Source organism: Tachypleus tridentatus, chromosome 5 (assembly GCF_004210375.1).
Source record: "Tachypleus tridentatus isolate NWPU-2018 chromosome 5, ASM421037v1, whole genome shotgun sequence".
NCBI classification, from domain to species: domain Eukaryota; kingdom Metazoa; phylum Arthropoda; class Merostomata; order Xiphosura; family Limulidae; genus Tachypleus; species Tachypleus tridentatus.
Genome location: NC_134829.1, coordinates 53,539,205 through 53,559,083, shown reverse-complemented (window position 1 = coordinate 53,559,083; position 19,879 = coordinate 53,539,205). Strand labels below are relative to the sequence as shown.

The window sequence follows — 19,879 nt, the reverse complement described above, 5'->3', positions numbered from 1 at the left end:
CTGACTATCGTGTATCATTACTTTCATTTTAACATATCACTGAAGGAGAAACTTCACCTAACGTAACAGATGCGCCATTGATTCATTTAAACTACCTAATTTAGTTCGTATTACTTTATCCACTATATAATACGTAGCTTTATGGTAGCTGATACTTTTACTGTATCTCCTGGAAGTAACTAAAAATAGTCACCTAACTTACAAGAAGGGTTGTCACAATAAGTGTCTTATTCTTTAGCGACTGTATGGCTTCTTCATAAGCTTTGGAAAAGTTCCCCGTCATGTTAATTCCCGAGCGTGGTGTCCACTTTCCAATCTAAAGGAAACAATCTTCCAATTTGAATCATCTGAAAGTAACAGCAAACAGTCAGTAATATAATATGTATTCATTTCTTTAAAGAAACCCAGCGCCAGAAACTACGTTTTTTTTTGTTCTACTTGGGTTTAGAGATTGAGGTGGTGGCATAAAAAATATATAGAAAATAACATCTTTTATCAGTCAGTTTGACCAATCACTGTCTGGTTCAAGTTTATTCTCATAATGCTTAAAATTAATGGGAACTGAGGTAGAAACGGATTCGTTCCAAGACTTCACGGGATCTATGCTTGAGTTTGAATAAGTAAAGCCATGTTTTAGGTGAATAGAAATAAGAAAAACATTTGATTGAATCTCGACTTTACGAAGCTGACGTTTCATTTTGAATGATATAACCACAAGTCTTTCAGCGAGGAGGCCCGGCATGGCCAGGTGGGTTAATGTTGCGACTCGTAATCTAAGGCTCGCGAGTTCGCATCCGCGTCGCACCAAACATAGTCGCCTTTTCAGCCGTGGTTGGGTTATAATGTGACGTTTAATCCCACTATTCGTTGGTAAAAGAGTAGCCCAAGATTTGGCGGTGGGTGGTGATGACTAGCTGCCTTTCCTCTTGTCTTACACTACTATATTGGAGACGGCTAGCGCAGATAGCTCTCGAGTAGCTTTGCGCGAAATTTAAAAAGCAAACAAACTTTTAGCGAATTAAGTCTTTCTTTTATTATTAAACAAAACCAACTGAAGTATAGCAAACACATCGTTTTTATATCAATAAAATTATTTGTAGCTCTAGAGTTTTGTTTGTTTTGTTTTGAGAGCTATCTGCGCCAGCCATTCCTAATTTAGCAGTGTAAGAATAGAGTGAAGGCAGATAGTAATCACCAACCACCGTCAACTCTTGGACGATCTTTTACCAACGAATAATGGGAGTGACTGTAACATTATAACGCCCCAATGAAAGGGCTAGCATGTTTGGTGTGATGGGGGTTCAAACCCGCGACCCTCGGATTACGTGTCGAGCGCCTTAACCACCTGGCCATGCCAGGCCGATTATAAATGAAAGCTTTAAGTTAGTGAGAAGTCACAAAAATTTGACAGAAAATAAACACCAGACAGCTTCTGTATTTAGGGCTGTTTAGTTCTGTATTTTTCTCTGTGAACAAACTTGGTTTTTAACACATTCAGTCTCGTATCTTAAGTCTATTTTGCGATATATTTTTAATGTGACCCAGTTTTAAATCGCATATGATACATTCAGTTTGGAGGTCTTCACTAAACCGTGGTTGATCGCTTCACAAATATCTGATTTATATACATCTAAATATCTCTTATTACCCCGCTGGTAAGTCTACGGAATTACAACACTAAAATCAGAGGGCTCGATTCCCCTCGGTGGACTCAGCAGATAACCCGTTGTGGCTTTGCTATAAAGAAACATAAACAAATACCTCTTTCAGTCCTTGCTGGGTCAGCTGTAGAATCTTCAAATTAAAATCCGAACGGAAACCGTTTTCGTCAAATTTAACGTTTCCTGTTAACCCGTTGATACTGATCTAAAATTGGAATATGAAAAACAAACAAACTTGGTTTAACATGTCTTCAATAGTTTTACATATACTGATTGTTAAATAAACGAAAGACGAAAATGATAAAACTTTGTAGAATGAACGGCAACTGCCTGTTGTGGAGACAAGTGCAGAGGACGACGTTTCGAAAGTCTTCCGTCTTTCGTCTTCAGGTCGTCCTCTGTACTTGTGTCTCCACAATGAATTCTCTGCTTAAACAATCTATCAGAGAAAAATGAAATGACTAAATATCAAATAAAAATTTTACTTCCTTAAAGCAGATTAACAAAAAGTAACAGATGGAAAGAATACAGTTGGAAAAATATTAAAAATCTTGTTTTTCCTTTCACTTTCACCGCTTTTCTAAGAAAATAAAAAAACAACATTCAAGTTACTAAAGTTTTCCATATCTTTCACTTCCAAATATAAAACATCTGTAAATAATAATACACCAGAAGCAAACAACACAATATGTATATAAATAATAAGACACCAGAAACAAACAACACAATATGTATATAAATAATAAGACACCAGAAGCAAACAACACAATATGTATATAAATAATAAGACACCAGAAACAAACAACACAATATGTATATAAATAATAAGACAAGAAACAAACACACAATATGTATATAAATAATAAGACACCAGAAACAAACAACACAATATGTATATAAATAATAAGACACCAGAAACAAACAACACAATATGTATATAAATAATAAGACACCAGAAGCAAACAACACAATATGTATATAAATAATAAGACACCAGAAACAAACAACACAATATGTATATAAATAATAAGACACCAGAAGCAAACAACACAATATGTATATAAATAATAAGACACCAGAAACAAACAACACGATATGTATATAAATAATAAGACACCAGAAGCAAACAACACAATATGTTTGTAAATAATAAGACACCAGAAGCAAACAACACAATATGTATATAAATAATAAGACACCAGAAGCAAACAACACAATATGTATATAAATAATAAGACACCAGAAACAAACAACACAATATGTATATAAATAATAAGACACCAGAAACAAACAACACAATATGTATATAAATAATAAGACACCAGAAACAAACAACACAATATGTATATAAATAATAAGACACCAGAAGCAAACAACACAATATGTATATAAATAATAAGACACCAGAAACAAACAACACAATATGTATATAAATAATAAGACACCAGAAACAAACAACACAATATGTATATAAATAATAATACACCAGAAGCAAACAACACAATATGTATATAAATAATAAAACACCAGAAGCAAACAACACAATATGTATATAAATAATAAGACACCAGAAGCAAACAACACAATATGTATATAAATAATAAGACACCAGAAACAAACAACACAATATGTATATAAATAATAAGACACCAGAAACAAACAACACAATATGTATATAAATAATAAGACACCAGAAACAAACAACACAATATGTATATAAATAATAAGACGTCAGAAGCAAACAACACAATATGTATATCAATAATAAGACACCAGAAGCAAACAACACAATATGTATATAAATAATAAGACACCAGAAACAAACAACACAATATGTATATAAATAATAAGACACCAGAAACAAACAACACAATATGTATATAAATAATAAGACACCAAAAACAAACAACATAATATGTATATAAATAATAAGACACCAGAAACAAACAACATAATATGTATATAAATAATAAGACATCAGAAACAAACAACACAATATGTATATAAATAATAAGACACCAGAAGCAAACAACACAATATGTATATAAATAATAAGACACCAGAAGCAAACAACACAATATGTATATAAATAATAAGACACCAGAAGCAAACAACACAATATGTATATAAATAATAAAACACCAGAAACAAACACAATATGTATATAAATAATAAGACACCAGAAGCAAACAACACAATATGTATATAAATAATAAGACACCAGAAACAAACAACATAATATGTATATAAATAATAAGACACCAGAAACAAACCACACAATATGTATATAAATAATAATACACCAGAAACAAACAACACAATATGTATATAAATAATAAGACACCAGAAACAAACAACACAATATGTATATAAATAATAAGACACCAGAAGCAAACAACACAATATGTATATAAATAATAAGACACCAGAAGCAAACAACACAATATGTATATAAATAATAAGACACCAGAAGCAAACAACACAATATGTATATAAATAATAAGACACCAGAAACAAACAACACAATATGTATATAAATAATAAGACATCAGAAACAAACAACACAATATGTATATAAATAATAAGACACCAGAAACAAACAACACAATATGTATATAAATAATAAGACACCAGAAGCAAACAACACAATATGTATATAAATAATAAGACACCAGAAGCAAACAACACAATATGTATATAAATAATAAGACACCAGAAGCAAACAACACAATATGTATATAAATAATAAGACACCAGAAACAAACAACACAATATGTATATAAATAATAAGACATCAGAAACAAACAACACAATATGTATATAAATAATAAGACACCAGAAGCAAACAACACAATATGTATATAAATAATAAGACATCAGAAACAAACAACACAATATGTATATAAATAATAAGACACCAGAAGCAAACAACACAATATGTATATAAATAATAAGACACCAGAAACAAACAACACAATATGTATATAAATAATAAGACACCAGAAACAAACAACACAATATGTATATAAATAATAATACACCAAAACAAACAACACAATAATATGTATATAAATAATAAGACACCAGAAGCAAACAACACAATATGTATATAAATAATAAGACACCAGAAGCAAACAACACAATATGTATATAAATAATAATACACCAGAAACAAACAACACAATATGTATATAAATAATAAGACATCAGAAGCAAACAACACAATATGTATATAAATAATAAGACACCAGAAACAAACAACACAATATGTATATAAATAATAAGACATCAGAAGCAAACAACACAATATGTATATAAATAATAATACACCAGAAGCAAACAACACAATATGTATATAAATAATAATACACCAGAAACAAACAACACAATATGTATATAAATAATAAGACACCAGAAGCAAACAACACAATATGTATATAAATAATAATACACCAGAAGCAAACAACACAATATGTATATAAATAATAAAACACCAGAAACAAACAACACAATATGTATATAAATAATAAGACACCAGAAACAAACAACATAATATGTATATAAATAATAAGACACCAGAAACAAACAACACAATATGTATATAAATAATAAGACACCAGAAGCAAACAACACAATATGTATATAAATAATAAGACACCAGAAACAAACAACACAATATGTATATAAATAATAAGACACCAGAAACAAACAACACAATATGTATATAAATAATAAGACACCAGAAGCAAACAACACAATATGTATATAAATAATAAGACACCAGAAGCAAACAACACAATATGTATATAAATAATAAGACACCAGAAACAAACAACACAATATGTATATAAATAATAAGACACCAGAAACAAACAACACAATATGTATATAAATAATAAGACACCAGAAACAAACAACACAATATGTATATAAATAATAAGACACCAGAAACAAACAACACAATATGTATATAAATAATAAGACACCAGAAACAAACAACACAATATGTATATAAATAATAAGACACCAGAAGCAAACAACACAATATGTATATAAATAATAAGACACCAGAAGCAAACAACACAATATGTATATAAATAATAAGACACCAGAAGCAAACAACACAATATGTATATAAATAATAAGACACCAGAAACAAACAACACAATATGTATATAAATAATAAGACACCAGAAACAAACAACACAATATGTATATAAATAATAAGACACCAGAAACAAACAACACAATATGTATATAAATAATAAGACACCAGAAACAAACAACACAATATGTATATAAATAATAAGACACCAGAAAGCAAACAACACAATATGTATATAAATAATAAGACACACAGAAACAAACAAACACAATATGTATATAAATAATAAGACACCAGAAGCAAACAACACAATATGTATATAAATAATAAGACACCAGAAACAAACAACACAATATGTATATAAATAATAAGACACCAGAAGCAAACAACACAATATGTATATAAATAATAAGACACCAGAAACAAACAACACAATATGTATATAAATAATAAGACACCAGAAACAAACAACACAATATGTATATAAATAATAAGACATCAGAAGCAAACAACACAATATGTATATAAATAATAAGACACCAGAAACAAACAACACAATATGTATATAAATAATAAGACACCAGAAACAAACAACACAATATGTATATAAATAATAAGACACCAGAAGCAAACAACACAATATGTATATAAATAATAAGACACCAGAAACAAACAACACAATATGTATATAAATAATAAGACACCAGAAACAAACAACATAATATGTATATAAATAATAAGACACCAGAAACAAACAACATAATATGTATATAAATAATAAGACACCAGAAACAAACAACACAATATGTATATAAATAATAAGACACCAGAAGCAAACAACACAATATGTATATAAATAATAAGACACCAGAAGCAAACAACACAATATGTATATAAATAATAAGACACCAGAAGGAAACAACACAATATGTATATAAATAATAAGACACCAGAAACAAACAACACAATATGTATATAAATAATAAGACACCAGAAACAAACAACATAATATGTATATAAATAATAAGACACCAGAAACAAACAACACAATATGTATATAAATAATAAGACACCAGAAACAAACAACACAATATGTATATAAATAATAAGACACCAGAAGCAAACAACACAATATGTATATAAATAATAAGACACCAGAAACAAACAACACAATATGTATATAAATAATAAGACACCAGAAACAAACAACATAATATGTATATAAATAATAAGACACGAGAAACAAACAACACAATATGTATATAAATAATAAGACACCAAAAACAAACAACATAATATGTATATAAATAATAAGACACCAGAAGCAAACAACATAATATGTATATAAATAATAAGACACCAGAAACAAACAACACAATATGTATATAAATAATAAGACACCAGAAACAAACAACACAATATGTATATAAATAATAAGACACCAGAAACAAACAACACAATATGTATATAAATAATAAGACACCAGAAACAAACAACATAATATGTATATAAATAATAAGACACCAGAAGCAAACAACACAATATGTATATAAATAATAAGACACCAGAAGCAAACAACACAATATGTATATAAATAATAAGACACCAGAAGCAAACCACACAATATGTATATAAATAATAATACACCAGAAACAAACAACACAATATGTATATAAATAATAATACACCAGAAACAAACAACACAATATGTATATAAATAATAAGACCCCAGAAACAAACAACACAATATGTATATAAATAATAAGACACCAGAAGCAAACAACACAATATGTATATAAATAATAAGACACCAGAAGCAAACAACACAATATGTATATAAATAATAATACACCAGAAACAAACAACACAATATGTATATAAATAATAATACAACAGAAACAAACAACACAATATGTATATAAATAATAAGACACCAGAAGCAAACAACACAATATGTATATAAATAATAAGACACCAGAAGCAAACAACACAATATGTATATAAATAATAAGACACCAGAAGCAAACAACACAATATGTATATAAATAATAATACACCAGAAGCAAACAACACAATATGTATATAAATAATAAGACACCAGAAGCAATCAACACAATATGTATATAAATAATAAGACACCAGAAGCAAACAACACAATATGTATATAAATAATAAGACACCAGAAACAAACAACACAATATGTATATAAATAATAAGACACCAGAAGCAAACAACACAATATGTATATAAATAATAAGACACCAGAAGCAAACAACACAATATGTATATAAATAATAAGACACCAGAAACAAACAACACAATATGTATATAAATAATAAGACACCAGAAGCAAACAACACAATATGTATATAAATAATAAGACACCAGAAGCAAACAACACAATATGTATATAAATAATAAGACATCAGAAACAAACAACACAATATGTATATAAATAATAAGACATCAGAAACAAACAACACAATATGTATATAAATAATAAGACATCAGAAACAAACAACACAATATGTATATAAATAATAAGACACCAGAAGCAAACAACACAATATGTATATAAATAATAAGACACCAGAAACAAACAACACAATATGTATATAAATAATAAGACACCAGAAGCAAACAACACAATATGTATATAAATAATAAGACATCAGAAACAAACAACACAATATGTATATAAATAATAAGACACCAGAAGCAAACAACACAATATGTATATAAATAATGAGACATCAGAAACAAACAACACAATATGTATATAAATAATAAGACACCAGAAACAAACAACACAATATGTATATAAATAATAAGACACCAGAAGCAAACAACATAATATATATATAAATAATAAGACATCAGAAACAAACAACACAATATGTATATAAATAATAAGACACCAGAAACAAACAACACAATATGTATATAAATAATAAGACACCAGAAACAAACAACACAATATGTATATAAATAATAAGACACCAGAAACAAACAACATAATATGTATATAAATAATAGGACACCAGAAGCAAACAACACAATATGTATATAAATAATAAGACATCAGAAACAAACAACAGAATATGTATATAAATAATAAGACATCAGAAACAAACAACACAATATGTATATAAATAATAAGACACCAGAAGCAAACAACACAATATGTATATAAATAATAAGACACCAGAAACAAACAACACAATATGTATATAAATAATAAGACACCAGAAGCAAACAACACAATATGTATATAAATAATAAGACATCAGAAACAAACAACACAATATGTATATAAATAATAAGACACCAGAAGCAAACAACACAATATGTATATAAATAATAAGACACCAGAAACAAACAACACAATATGTATATAAATAATAAGACACCAGAAGCAAACAACACAATATGTATATAAATAATAAGACACCAGAAGCAAACAGCACAATATGTATATAAATAATAAGACACCAGAAACAAACAACACAATATGTATATAAATAATAAGACACCAGAAACAAACAACACAATATGTATATAAATAATAAGACACCAGAAACAAACAACATAATATGTATATAAATAATAAGACACCAGAAACAAACAACATAATATGTATATAAATAATAAGACACCAGAAGCAAACAACACAATATGTATATAAATAATAAGACACCAGAAGCAAACAACACAATATGTATATAAATAATAAGACACCAGAAGCAAACAACACAATATGTATATAAATAATAAGACACCAGAAACAAACAACACAATATGTATATAAATAATAAGACACCAGAAACAAACAACACAATATGTATATAAATAATAAGACACCAGAAACAAACAACACAATATGTATATAAATAATAAGACACCAGAAACAAACAACATAATATGTATATAAATAATAAGACACCAGAAGCAAACAACACAATATGTATATAAATAATAAGACACCAGAAGCAAACAACACAATATGTATATAAATAATAAGACACCAGAAACAAACAACACAATATGTATATAAATAATAAGACACCAGAAGCAAACAACACAATATGTATATAAATAATAATACACCAGAAACAAACAACACAATATGTATATAAATATTAAGACACCAGAAACAAACAACACAATATGTACATAAATAATAAGACACCAGAAACAAACAACACAATATGTATATAAATAATAAGACACCAGAAGCAAACAACACAATATGTATATAAATAATAAGACACCAGAAGCAAGCAACATAATATGTATATACCTTTCGCATTTTATTAATAATATCTTTTCCGTGAGTCCAAGGTTGTTCTGTTTGACATGAAATTGGACGAACGAAGATCTTTTGGTTGGTTTTGTCCAGGTCACGCAGAGCAGCAGAAAACAGCTTCACTGCATCATACATCAGTGCCACGTCAGTCTGAAAAGTGAACTATTTATTTGTAATAAAATACTTTCAATTCATTATAACGTAACTTCGCTTTTCACCGAGTTTTACTCCATGTTTTTATATCCATTCGACAAAATTATACATTGTCTGTTTTGGCGCGTAGCTATACATTAGGACAGATGCAGGCTCTTCGCTACTGGGAATCGAGTGTTAGCATTGAAAGTACTAATACTTAACTGCTGATTGACCCATAAATGGTTTTCTGCTTCATCATCAACAATTCTGTGTACTGCCTATTGTTCTAATGCAAACTAAAAACTCTACCCCCTTACTAAATAATTCGGATGTCTCATATTATCTTTTAAGTGTCAGTAAGACGAAACTTTACGAGCTATAAGTGGATGATACGCGTACATATCTATACTCCAGTTTATAATATCGTAAGTTTAAAGTACGGACGTAGTACTGTGCCAGTCTCAGAAAGGAACTGTTGAAAATTGTTCAGAGGAAGGGTGGTATTATAATGATATATAAAATGTGTTGTATTTTCTGAGAGCGAAGCCACATCGGGCTATCTGCTGATATATAGAATGGAAAGACAGTCTTACGCGAACAGAATATCAGAAATTACTTGTTTTTGAAAAAAAGAGAACAGTTAGTGTGGACCTGACTGGGGTGGACCTGATTGAGGTGTTTAAGATTATTAATTGATAATATTGATGAATCATCTTTTATCTTCATGATGATAAAAGTAGGATTAGGGGACACAAATATAAATTTTGGCAGGGTACGAACCATATTATATTAGTACAGTTCTATTTTTCTAATAGGGTATGTGGTCTTTGGAATGAACTGACTTCAGATGTGACGGATGAAGTAAAGTTAAGGTTTAATGAATATTGGAATTATAAGGACTGGCTCCTCCCCACAGTTTAATGAATAGAACAGCCTAAGTAGACTGACGCATCTCTTTGTTCTCTTTAAGTTTTATATCGTCTTAGATGTCATCTAGAGGGCACATCACGTTAAGATAAAGTATTGTTTGTTTGTTCTGAATTTCGCGCAAAGCTACACGAGGGTATCTGCGCTAACCGTCCCGAATTTAGCAGTGTAAGACCAGAGGGAAGGCAGCTAGTCATCACCATCCACCACCAAATCTTGGGCTACTCTTTTACCAACGAATAGTGGGATTGACCGTCACATATAACGCCCCCACGGCTGAAAGGGGGAGCATGTTAGGTGGAACAGGGATTCGAACCCGCGACCCTCGGATTAAGAGTGAAGTACCTTATCCACCTGGCCATGCCGGGCCTAAGATAAAGTAAGTCTTAGAATATTAGGGAATCTTCATGATCGAGAGATTTTGTGAAGTGTCTAGAAACTACAATAGAGATATAATTAAAAGTAGATAGTTCAGAAGTAAACAGTTAATGACTATTGAGTTGTAATTAGTGTTTCGTTTTTAATTACTCAGTAGTTAATCAGCCCGCTTCCACGCTTTCTGGGTGTTGGAATAATTTCAGTGAAGTACCTTGATTAGTCTTGGTTAAAGTGACTATGCAGTTACTTGTTCGATCAGCTGTGAAAACGTAGAGCAAAGTGTATTTTTACGCTAGTAGTAGTACAGTTAGAGTGGTATTTTTGCTTAAACACATTTGATAATGTAGGCCTACAAGAGATTCAAAAGTGTACAGGTGTGTAGAAACGTTCATGAAGAAATAACCTAACTCGTTATCTTTACACGGACTGGTCTTGGTCTTATTTTTCACTTAATTCTTAAAAACAACAACAATGACATCAGCATAGAAATATTATATACCTATATACAATATACATATGTATTTCTCGAAGTAGAATATAGTTATTCACGTATTGAAGTATACCTGTATAGGAATAACTCATAAAACATTAATTTTCAAGACAAAAGATAATGTTGAACTTAGATTAAGTGTAGCAGAGACAATTTCTAGACGAAATAATCGGTTGTTCCCAAACTTTTTATTGACAATCTTTTTTTGGGCCCTGGCATGGCCAGGTGGGTTAAGGCGTGCGACTCGTAATCAGAGGGTTGTGGGTTCGTATCCCCGTTACACCAAAAATGCTCGCTCTTTCAGTCGTGGGAGCGTCATAAAGTCACGATTAATCCCACTATTCGTTGGTAAAAGAGTAACCCAAGAGGTGGCGGTGGGTGGTGATGACTAGCTGCCTTCCCTCTAGTCTTACACTGCTAAATTAGGGACGGCTAGCGCAGATAGCCCTCGAGTAGCTTTGCGCGAAATTCAAAAACAAACAAACAAACCGTCGTTTTTTATCGGCAGGTCACAATGACGTCACAACATCACTGTTTACCGTAATTATTCAGTCTTCCATGAGCTACCAGAGATACCCTACGAATCATAGACTAGGATCGCTGAAGTAAGGGGCATAGCAAAGGCACAAGACGTGATTATAAGAGGAATGTATTACATTATAGGAAGATTTGTCTGACAAATTAATATTATTCCAATTTACAAATTCAGAGCCATTTTAAGTAACTGATAATGTGTTATGCACACATTTCAAAACTGATCTAACCAAAGCTTTTACTTCAGTACTTCATTTGTCTTGTCTATAATTAACAGAACATAAACGATAATTTGATAGCACAGAGAAAAATACGTGGTATGAACCATCAAAGTACAACACGTGTTACGTTATCTAACACAATGAAGATATTGGGCAACAGCCATAAATAATCGTTACACTATCAACAAGGCCTATACACTTACTAAGTGATACATAATATTACTGAAACGTCACAAATGTCCACATGTCATCAAACTTCTTATATTCTCGTTTTATCTCCAATGCAGTGAAGTTTGAGTTACAAAGCTACTCTTACATGTAAGAAAAAACATTTAATGGCTACTGTATGAATAGGTTAATTCTTTATTTTGTGAACAAGCTTATGGTTACTGTGTGAACAGGCTAATGGTTACTGTGTGAACAGGCTAATGGTTACTTTGTGAACAGGCCAATGGTTACTGTGTGAATAGGTTAATTGTTTATTTTGTGAACAAGCTTATGGTAACTTTGTGAAAAGTTAAGAGTTATCTTATGAACAGGTTAATGGTAAGTTTGTGAACAGGTTAACGGTTACTTTGTGAACTGGTTGATGTGAATCTTTATAAAAGGTAACAATGATGCTGGTTTCATGCGCAGACTGTACGAACGTACAAGTGACGTCTCAAAGTACAAATCTGAAATTAAGCTCTACAACTACCGTACAGATATTACTGTAAAATCACAATATTAACAAAAGAAAATAAAACGTATAATTTATACGGTTTGCGAGAAAATGAAACGTGTTTAAAATGAGGAGGGATTGTCATAAAAATACTTGCGCATCTCTGTTCGAATGGACACGAATGATAGAAATGTCACATTCATGTTTAATGGACACTAATGATAGAAATGTCACATTCATGTTTAATGGACACTAATGATGCAGCAATATTATGTTATAACATAGATGTCACAAAACTTGTTCATTTTACATGTTGTTTTATATTTTAATGGACACTAAAGTATGTTACAACACCAAGAGATAATAATTTAAAAGTATAACTAAAATTATTTTACTAAAACTACTAAGTTTTGTAAAAATAAATTGCAAGTCAAATTGAAACACAAATCCAATAACCCATGATTTACCAAACAAACTTGGCTAAAGTTTGAGAAACTATAACTTACCACATTACCAACATCATCCTTTAAAATATGAGAAATATACTGCTCACATTTACCAGTCCACCTGAACAAAAAGTATTTTTAACATTGGAAGTTTTAACAAAGTTTTTTACTTTTAAAGCTGGCTTTGAGTTCTCGTTGTCCAACCCAGGATATCCTGTCTTCCAGTTACGAAGGAAGTTGATGTACTGTTGTCCTTTCTCGTCAACTAAACTGAACGCAGAGATGTTAGTACCACCATATTGGAAGTCCTTCAAATCGACGGTGTGAAGGTCCTAAAGTAAGTATTTCATGATGAGAATCATTGACATTCCAAACCGATCCGTTAAAACGTGAAATAAAAATTCAACCAAGTTGTTTGTTCAAGCAGGTAATGGTATGTATAGTGTCTACTATGTCTATCGAATCCAAACCGCTCTGGTGAACTTGGTATTGAGAGAAAAGCTTCGTAAAACTGGATATAATGTTGTTCACGCGACAGTATTCTTTACTTTCACTCACAAGCTATTATAATCAACACGATTATATTTATGCAAGCCTTAAACAGGGAAAAGACACGTGTTTTAGAGAAGGTTTTACCTGAACAATTAATTACACAAGGGCTATCTGCACCTACTTCCTACAGAATAGCTAACGGTACCCACTGTTAGCTTTTGGGCTAATTTAACAAAATAATTAGATTTGACCTTCACTCTTATTACACACACAATGTATAAAAATGCGGAGCGTAAATTATAACAACGGGAAGATAAGTATGTATGCTTGTATTCAGTTTAGCATTCCAACCAACTGATACGCCCGACACAAACATGTTTTCAATGTTATGAGTTGTTACAAGTCAAATTATTATTCAATAATATTGCATCCTATTACTAGTAAGTGCTAGTCACTGTTGAACCCGTTTGTTTGCTTTTGAATTTCGCGCAGAGCTGCTCGAGAGCTATCTGCGCTAGCCGCACCTAATTTAGCAGTGTAAGACTAGAGGGAAGGCAACTAGTCACAACCACCCACCGCCAACCCTTGGGCGGTTATTTTACCAAGGAAAAGTGGGATTGACCGCCACATTATAACACCCCCACGGCTGAAAGGGCGAGCATATTTGGTGCGACGGGGATTCGAATCCGCGACCCTCAGGTTAAGAGTCGAACGCCTTAACCCACCTGGCCATGCCAGGCCTACTGTTGAACACAAGTTTGGATTTAGTTTGTAATTTAGTAATTTGGTTATTCGAAGACTAGAGAAGTTTAATCGATAAACTATTAAGTATGTGGAAACCGTGAAATTAAACAGATTCACTAAACTGATTTATTAAATGTAAATATAATTTGATATTATCCAGAAATATCCACTAATTAATTAATGGACTGTATTTTTACAGCGTTTTTATATTCATTTCTGCCTCTCAGGTGACACGGCGGTAAGTCTATGAACTTATAACACTAGAAGTTGGGTTTCGATACCTGTGGTGGATAGAGGACAGATAGCCCATTCTGTAGCTTTCTGCTTGAACACAAATCTTTTCACTCCAAAAACAGGTCACGAAATTTATATTTTTAATAACCTGGATTACACTATGCAACAAAATGTTTACTTTTTCTTGTTCCTGGGCAGAATGTGTTATTTCCCAATTGATTATGCCTAACGTAAATGGAAAATACCTTTTTTTCTCTTCAAACTTTGCTTTTGTGATCTGGGTAATAAAATTTTCAAATTTACCCATTTTCCAAAACATTCCAGGTAGATTCAGTGCTGAGTAACTGATAGAGAATTTTCAAGAACTTACAAGAGTTTTCAAGAGCTTTCTAGAATGTTGTGGAAGTCAGAGGAAGCGTCACCAACATTTTTCAAGCTTCTTCACTCGTCAAGATGGACTCTGCTTCTGCCACTATGTATCCGGTCTGTGTGAGGAAATTGGATTTGTCTGTAACCCGGACTTTTCATTGATAGCCTCAAAGCTGTGCTGCTCCATAACGGTAATAAGTATCCGTCTCTTCCCCTGACTCATTCGGTGTATCTCAAAGAGGAATACAACAGTGTCAAGACCTTGATAGAAGTCTTGAAGTATGATGAGTATGGCTGGGAGGTTATCAGATACTTCAAAATGGTGGCATTTCTGATAGGTCTCCAAGGAGGCTTTACCAAGTTTACTGTTATCTTCGCTTTTGGGACAAAAGGTACACCGCAGTGCACTACAACAGGAAGCACAAGCCACAACAGACCGAGTTCTCTGTGGGGAGACACAATGTCAAGTGTGAGCCACTAGTAGACCTCCAGAAGGTGTTGTTCTCACCATTGCACTGGGTCTTATGAAACAATTTGTCACAGCTCTTGATAAGGAGTCTGCAGACTTCAAGTACCTTCGAGACTTCTTACCTAAGCTGTCTGAGACAAATATCAAAGCTGGTGTATTCGTTGGACCACAAATAAAGGTAGGAAGAAAGAAAAAGCTTGGGGCAGCTTTGTCGCAGTGGTTCGGGGCTTCTTGGGCAATCAGAAGGCCAAAAAATTGTGTGGAACTGGTTGAGGCTCTGGTGACGAACTACGGCAAAATGGGGTGCAGGATGTTCCCGAAAGTCCATATCCTTGACGCTCATCTTGATAAATTCAAGAAGAACATGGGAGCATACTCAGAGGAGCAAGGCGAGCGCTTCCATTAAGATATACTGGACTTTGAACGCCGCTACCAAGAAGCATATAACGAAAACATGATGGGAAACTATATCTGGGGGCTGATACGTAAAAGTGATTTACATTACAGTCGCAAATCTCGAAAAACTACTCACTTCTAAATATTTTTGAATAACTTGATTCATATATTGGTTTATTCAGACCTTATGTAAATAAAAATGTGCAAATTTGCCCGTTTTTACATAGAAAATAGGTTAATTTCTAAATTTCATTATCCAGGTCACAAAAGCAAAGTTTGAAGGGAATAATGGCCATTTTCTGTACTTTTACAACTTAAGCAATTAAGAAATAACACATACTATCCAGGAACAAAATTTGTGTTACATAGTGTTATCATACTAGAAAACAAGCATTTTTTTAGCAAGAAATAGGACTTTATTCAAAAATATAAATTGATTGGAATAGCGAGTTTTGTTACGACATTTCTCCTCAACCCAGAAGAATGAAGGTTTCTTTCAGAAAACTGTTCAGAATTTCCACGTAGTAATATGTGAAAATTTCACCTGAACATTTGCCTATTTTTTTAATTTCGTGCAAAGCTACACAAAGGCTATCTGCTCTAGCCGTCCCTAATTTAGCTGTGTAACACTAGAGAGAAGGCAGCTAGTTATCACCATTGGGCTACTAAATTAGGCCGAATATCCATCACACCAAACATGCTCGCCCTTTCAGCCGTGGGGGGAGTTATACTGTGACGAGGATTCGAACCCGCGATCCTTAGATTACTCGTGTAGCTTTGCGCGAAATTCAAAACAAACAATATACGATAGCTATCTGCGCTAGCCGTCCCTAACTTAGCAGTGTAAAACTGGACAAAAGACAGCTAGTTATTACCACCCACCGCCAACTCTTGGGCTACTCTTTTACCAACAAATAGAGGGATTGACCGTAACATTATAACGCACCCACAGCTAAAAGGGTGAGCATGTTTGGTGTGATGGGATTGGAACCGCGACTCTCGGATTACGAGTCGAGTGCCTTAACCACCTGGCCATGCCGGGCCGACAAAAATGAAAACAGAGAAAGACAGGAACCTACCAGAGACGTAAGGAAGTAATTGTGATATTCTGACATCATATCGACTTGCTGGGCCTACAAATGACATAAAATACTTTATTATATACACGCCAACACAAGATATTTAAATTACTACACATATAAATAGTACATTATCGTCAAGGCACACTAAATAATTATACGTAAGTGAACACATAATTATTATTATTTAAATATTAACACCCTAAATAAATATACATAATAATTAAACCCATAATTATTATTTCTTTAAATACCAAAACACTAATATATGTAATTAGACTCATAATTATTATTTTTTGTTAATTAAAAAACCCAAATGTAATAAAAAATATTTATTTGCTTTCCCGACAATCGTTACAATTATGCACGAAAGTTGTCAGTGACAACTCTTCTGAGACAAATCCTGTTATTGTTTCAGTAGTAAACGAGACACACATTTATTAATATTGAGCTTTGAACGTAGCTTGTGTGTACCCAATACCACTGAATATAGTCTGGGAAGATGAAAATAAATATGTGAGCAGCATATTATGTTTGGTATAATAATTATAGTCATTAGGCACTCTAGTAACGTGTTCTAACATCACCTCAACTTGAAGGGACTACAGATATTCTATCCACGTGTTCTGATATCACGCCAACTTGAAGGGTCTACCATAAATATTTCATTACTATAAGTGTCTGATGCTATTATGTATATTGTTTTATTTGTCATTTTCATTGTAAGAAATTAATTTACTAACCACGTGGTCTGACATCATGCAAACTTGATGCACGTACAAATAACAAACATGAGATTACAAACCAGATGCTGTGACGTCACGTCAACTTGCTGGGCCTAGAAATAACAAATATTGACATGATAAACAACAAGTTTTGATACCATGTTTACTTGTTTTGAAATTAAGCACAAAACTACACATTGTTATATCTGTGCTCTGTCCACCACGGGTATCGAAACCAGGTGCCTATCGTTGAAAGTCCGCAGATATGCCACTATGCTATTGTGGGGGGACACAATGTCAACTTACATTGTCTACAGCTAACAGGAAAGGGCATTATAAATAGCGAGTTTTGACACCATGTCAACTTGCTTGGTCCACTGATTACAAAATATGACACTATAAACAACGAGTTTTGACACCATGTCAACTTGATGGGTCTACAGAAAAGCACACGTCAAAAACATGTTTTCTACAATTCAACATGAAATATTAAATAATTTTAATAAACGAAAAATAGATATAAAGTTGTCTGGAATTGTAAGGTTTTTTCAAGCAAATCAACCGACAGAAACGACTTGGAAACCTCTTTTTGTATGAACGTACTCTTACTGTACTGTATTTCTAAAATATTGATAAAACCTAACATTTTCTAAAGATAAGCATGTTTTATCAGTTGATAAAGATATTGCTTTTATTTCAGATGTATCCTGCTGGTACAGTAATAAGTCTAGTGATTTACAACGGTAAAATCAGGGGTTCCATTCCCCTCGGTGGACTCAGCAGATAGCCCATGTGGCTTTGTTATAAGGAAAACACAAAACTACACAACGGACTTTGTGTGGTGTGTCCACAACGGATATAAAAAAAACAACCTTATTTTTGTCCCCGCTGGTACAACAGTATTTACAACGCGAAAATCAGGGGTTCGATTCCCCTCGGTAGACTCAGCGGATAGTCCGATATGGCTTTGCTATAAGAAAACAGGCACACACAAATTTTATTTCTGAAGACGGCTGTTTAACCTGTCGTGAGCGCGATGTTTTAAAATATTCTATGATTATCCATTTGACAAGCTCTCCAAAAGCTAGCAGTGAATAATCGATCACTTACTTGTTTCAAAACAGTTCGAATCTTCTCAGAAGGGACGTCTATAATAAAGTTCTTCACTCCGGCTCTCCCCAGTTCCTTAATAATTTTCCGGTAATCTCGTCCTTGAACAAATTGCTTCACTATCACTCTGCGTTTACGGATAGAAGGGTCTTTCAGGAGCTCCTGGAGACGTACTAACGCTGATGAACAGAACGATCACAATCGGAATGAATAATAACTCACACCACATTTACCAATCACAAGTCTTACACAAAATAATTTTTATACCTTACTGACTTTTATTGGTAGCTAACAAAACCATGTTTTAAGCAATATGTTTGATGTTCAGCTTATCTGTTAGCTAGACGGATGTAATTACAATGATGGTGTTACGTGAATAATGAACGAGAAAGAACAT

At 32.2% G+C, this 19,879-nt stretch overlaps 1 protein-coding gene and 1 long non-coding RNA gene across 2 annotated transcripts in view; one reads left to right on the top strand and one right to left on the bottom strand.

Annotated features, from left to right (window-relative positions):
• Nucleotides 1–19,879, bottom strand: part of LOC143251177 (glutamate receptor ionotropic, kainate 2-like) — a 49,369-nt gene that overhangs the window by 11,853 nt on the left and 17,637 nt on the right. The window contains exons 4-9 of the mRNA XM_076502587.1: nt 19,483–19,661; nt 17,648–17,701; nt 14,035–14,196; nt 10,067–10,222; nt 1,762–1,866; nt 203–316 (exon numbers count right to left, since the gene is read on the bottom strand). Coding sequence (XP_076358702.1) covers nt 203–316; nt 1,762–1,866; nt 10,067–10,222; nt 14,035–14,196; nt 17,648–17,701; nt 19,483–19,661 — 770 coding nt within the window. The remainder of the gene's footprint in view (nt 1–202; nt 317–1,761; nt 1,867–10,066; nt 10,223–14,034; nt 14,197–17,647; nt 17,702–19,482; nt 19,662–19,879) is intronic.
• On the top strand, nt 11,243–19,488 carry LOC143251178 (uncharacterized). Its single transcript, XR_013028530.1, has 3 exons — nt 11,243–11,513; nt 14,043–14,201; nt 19,073–19,488. It is a non-coding gene; the product is annotated as an uncharacterized LOC143251178 (long non-coding RNA).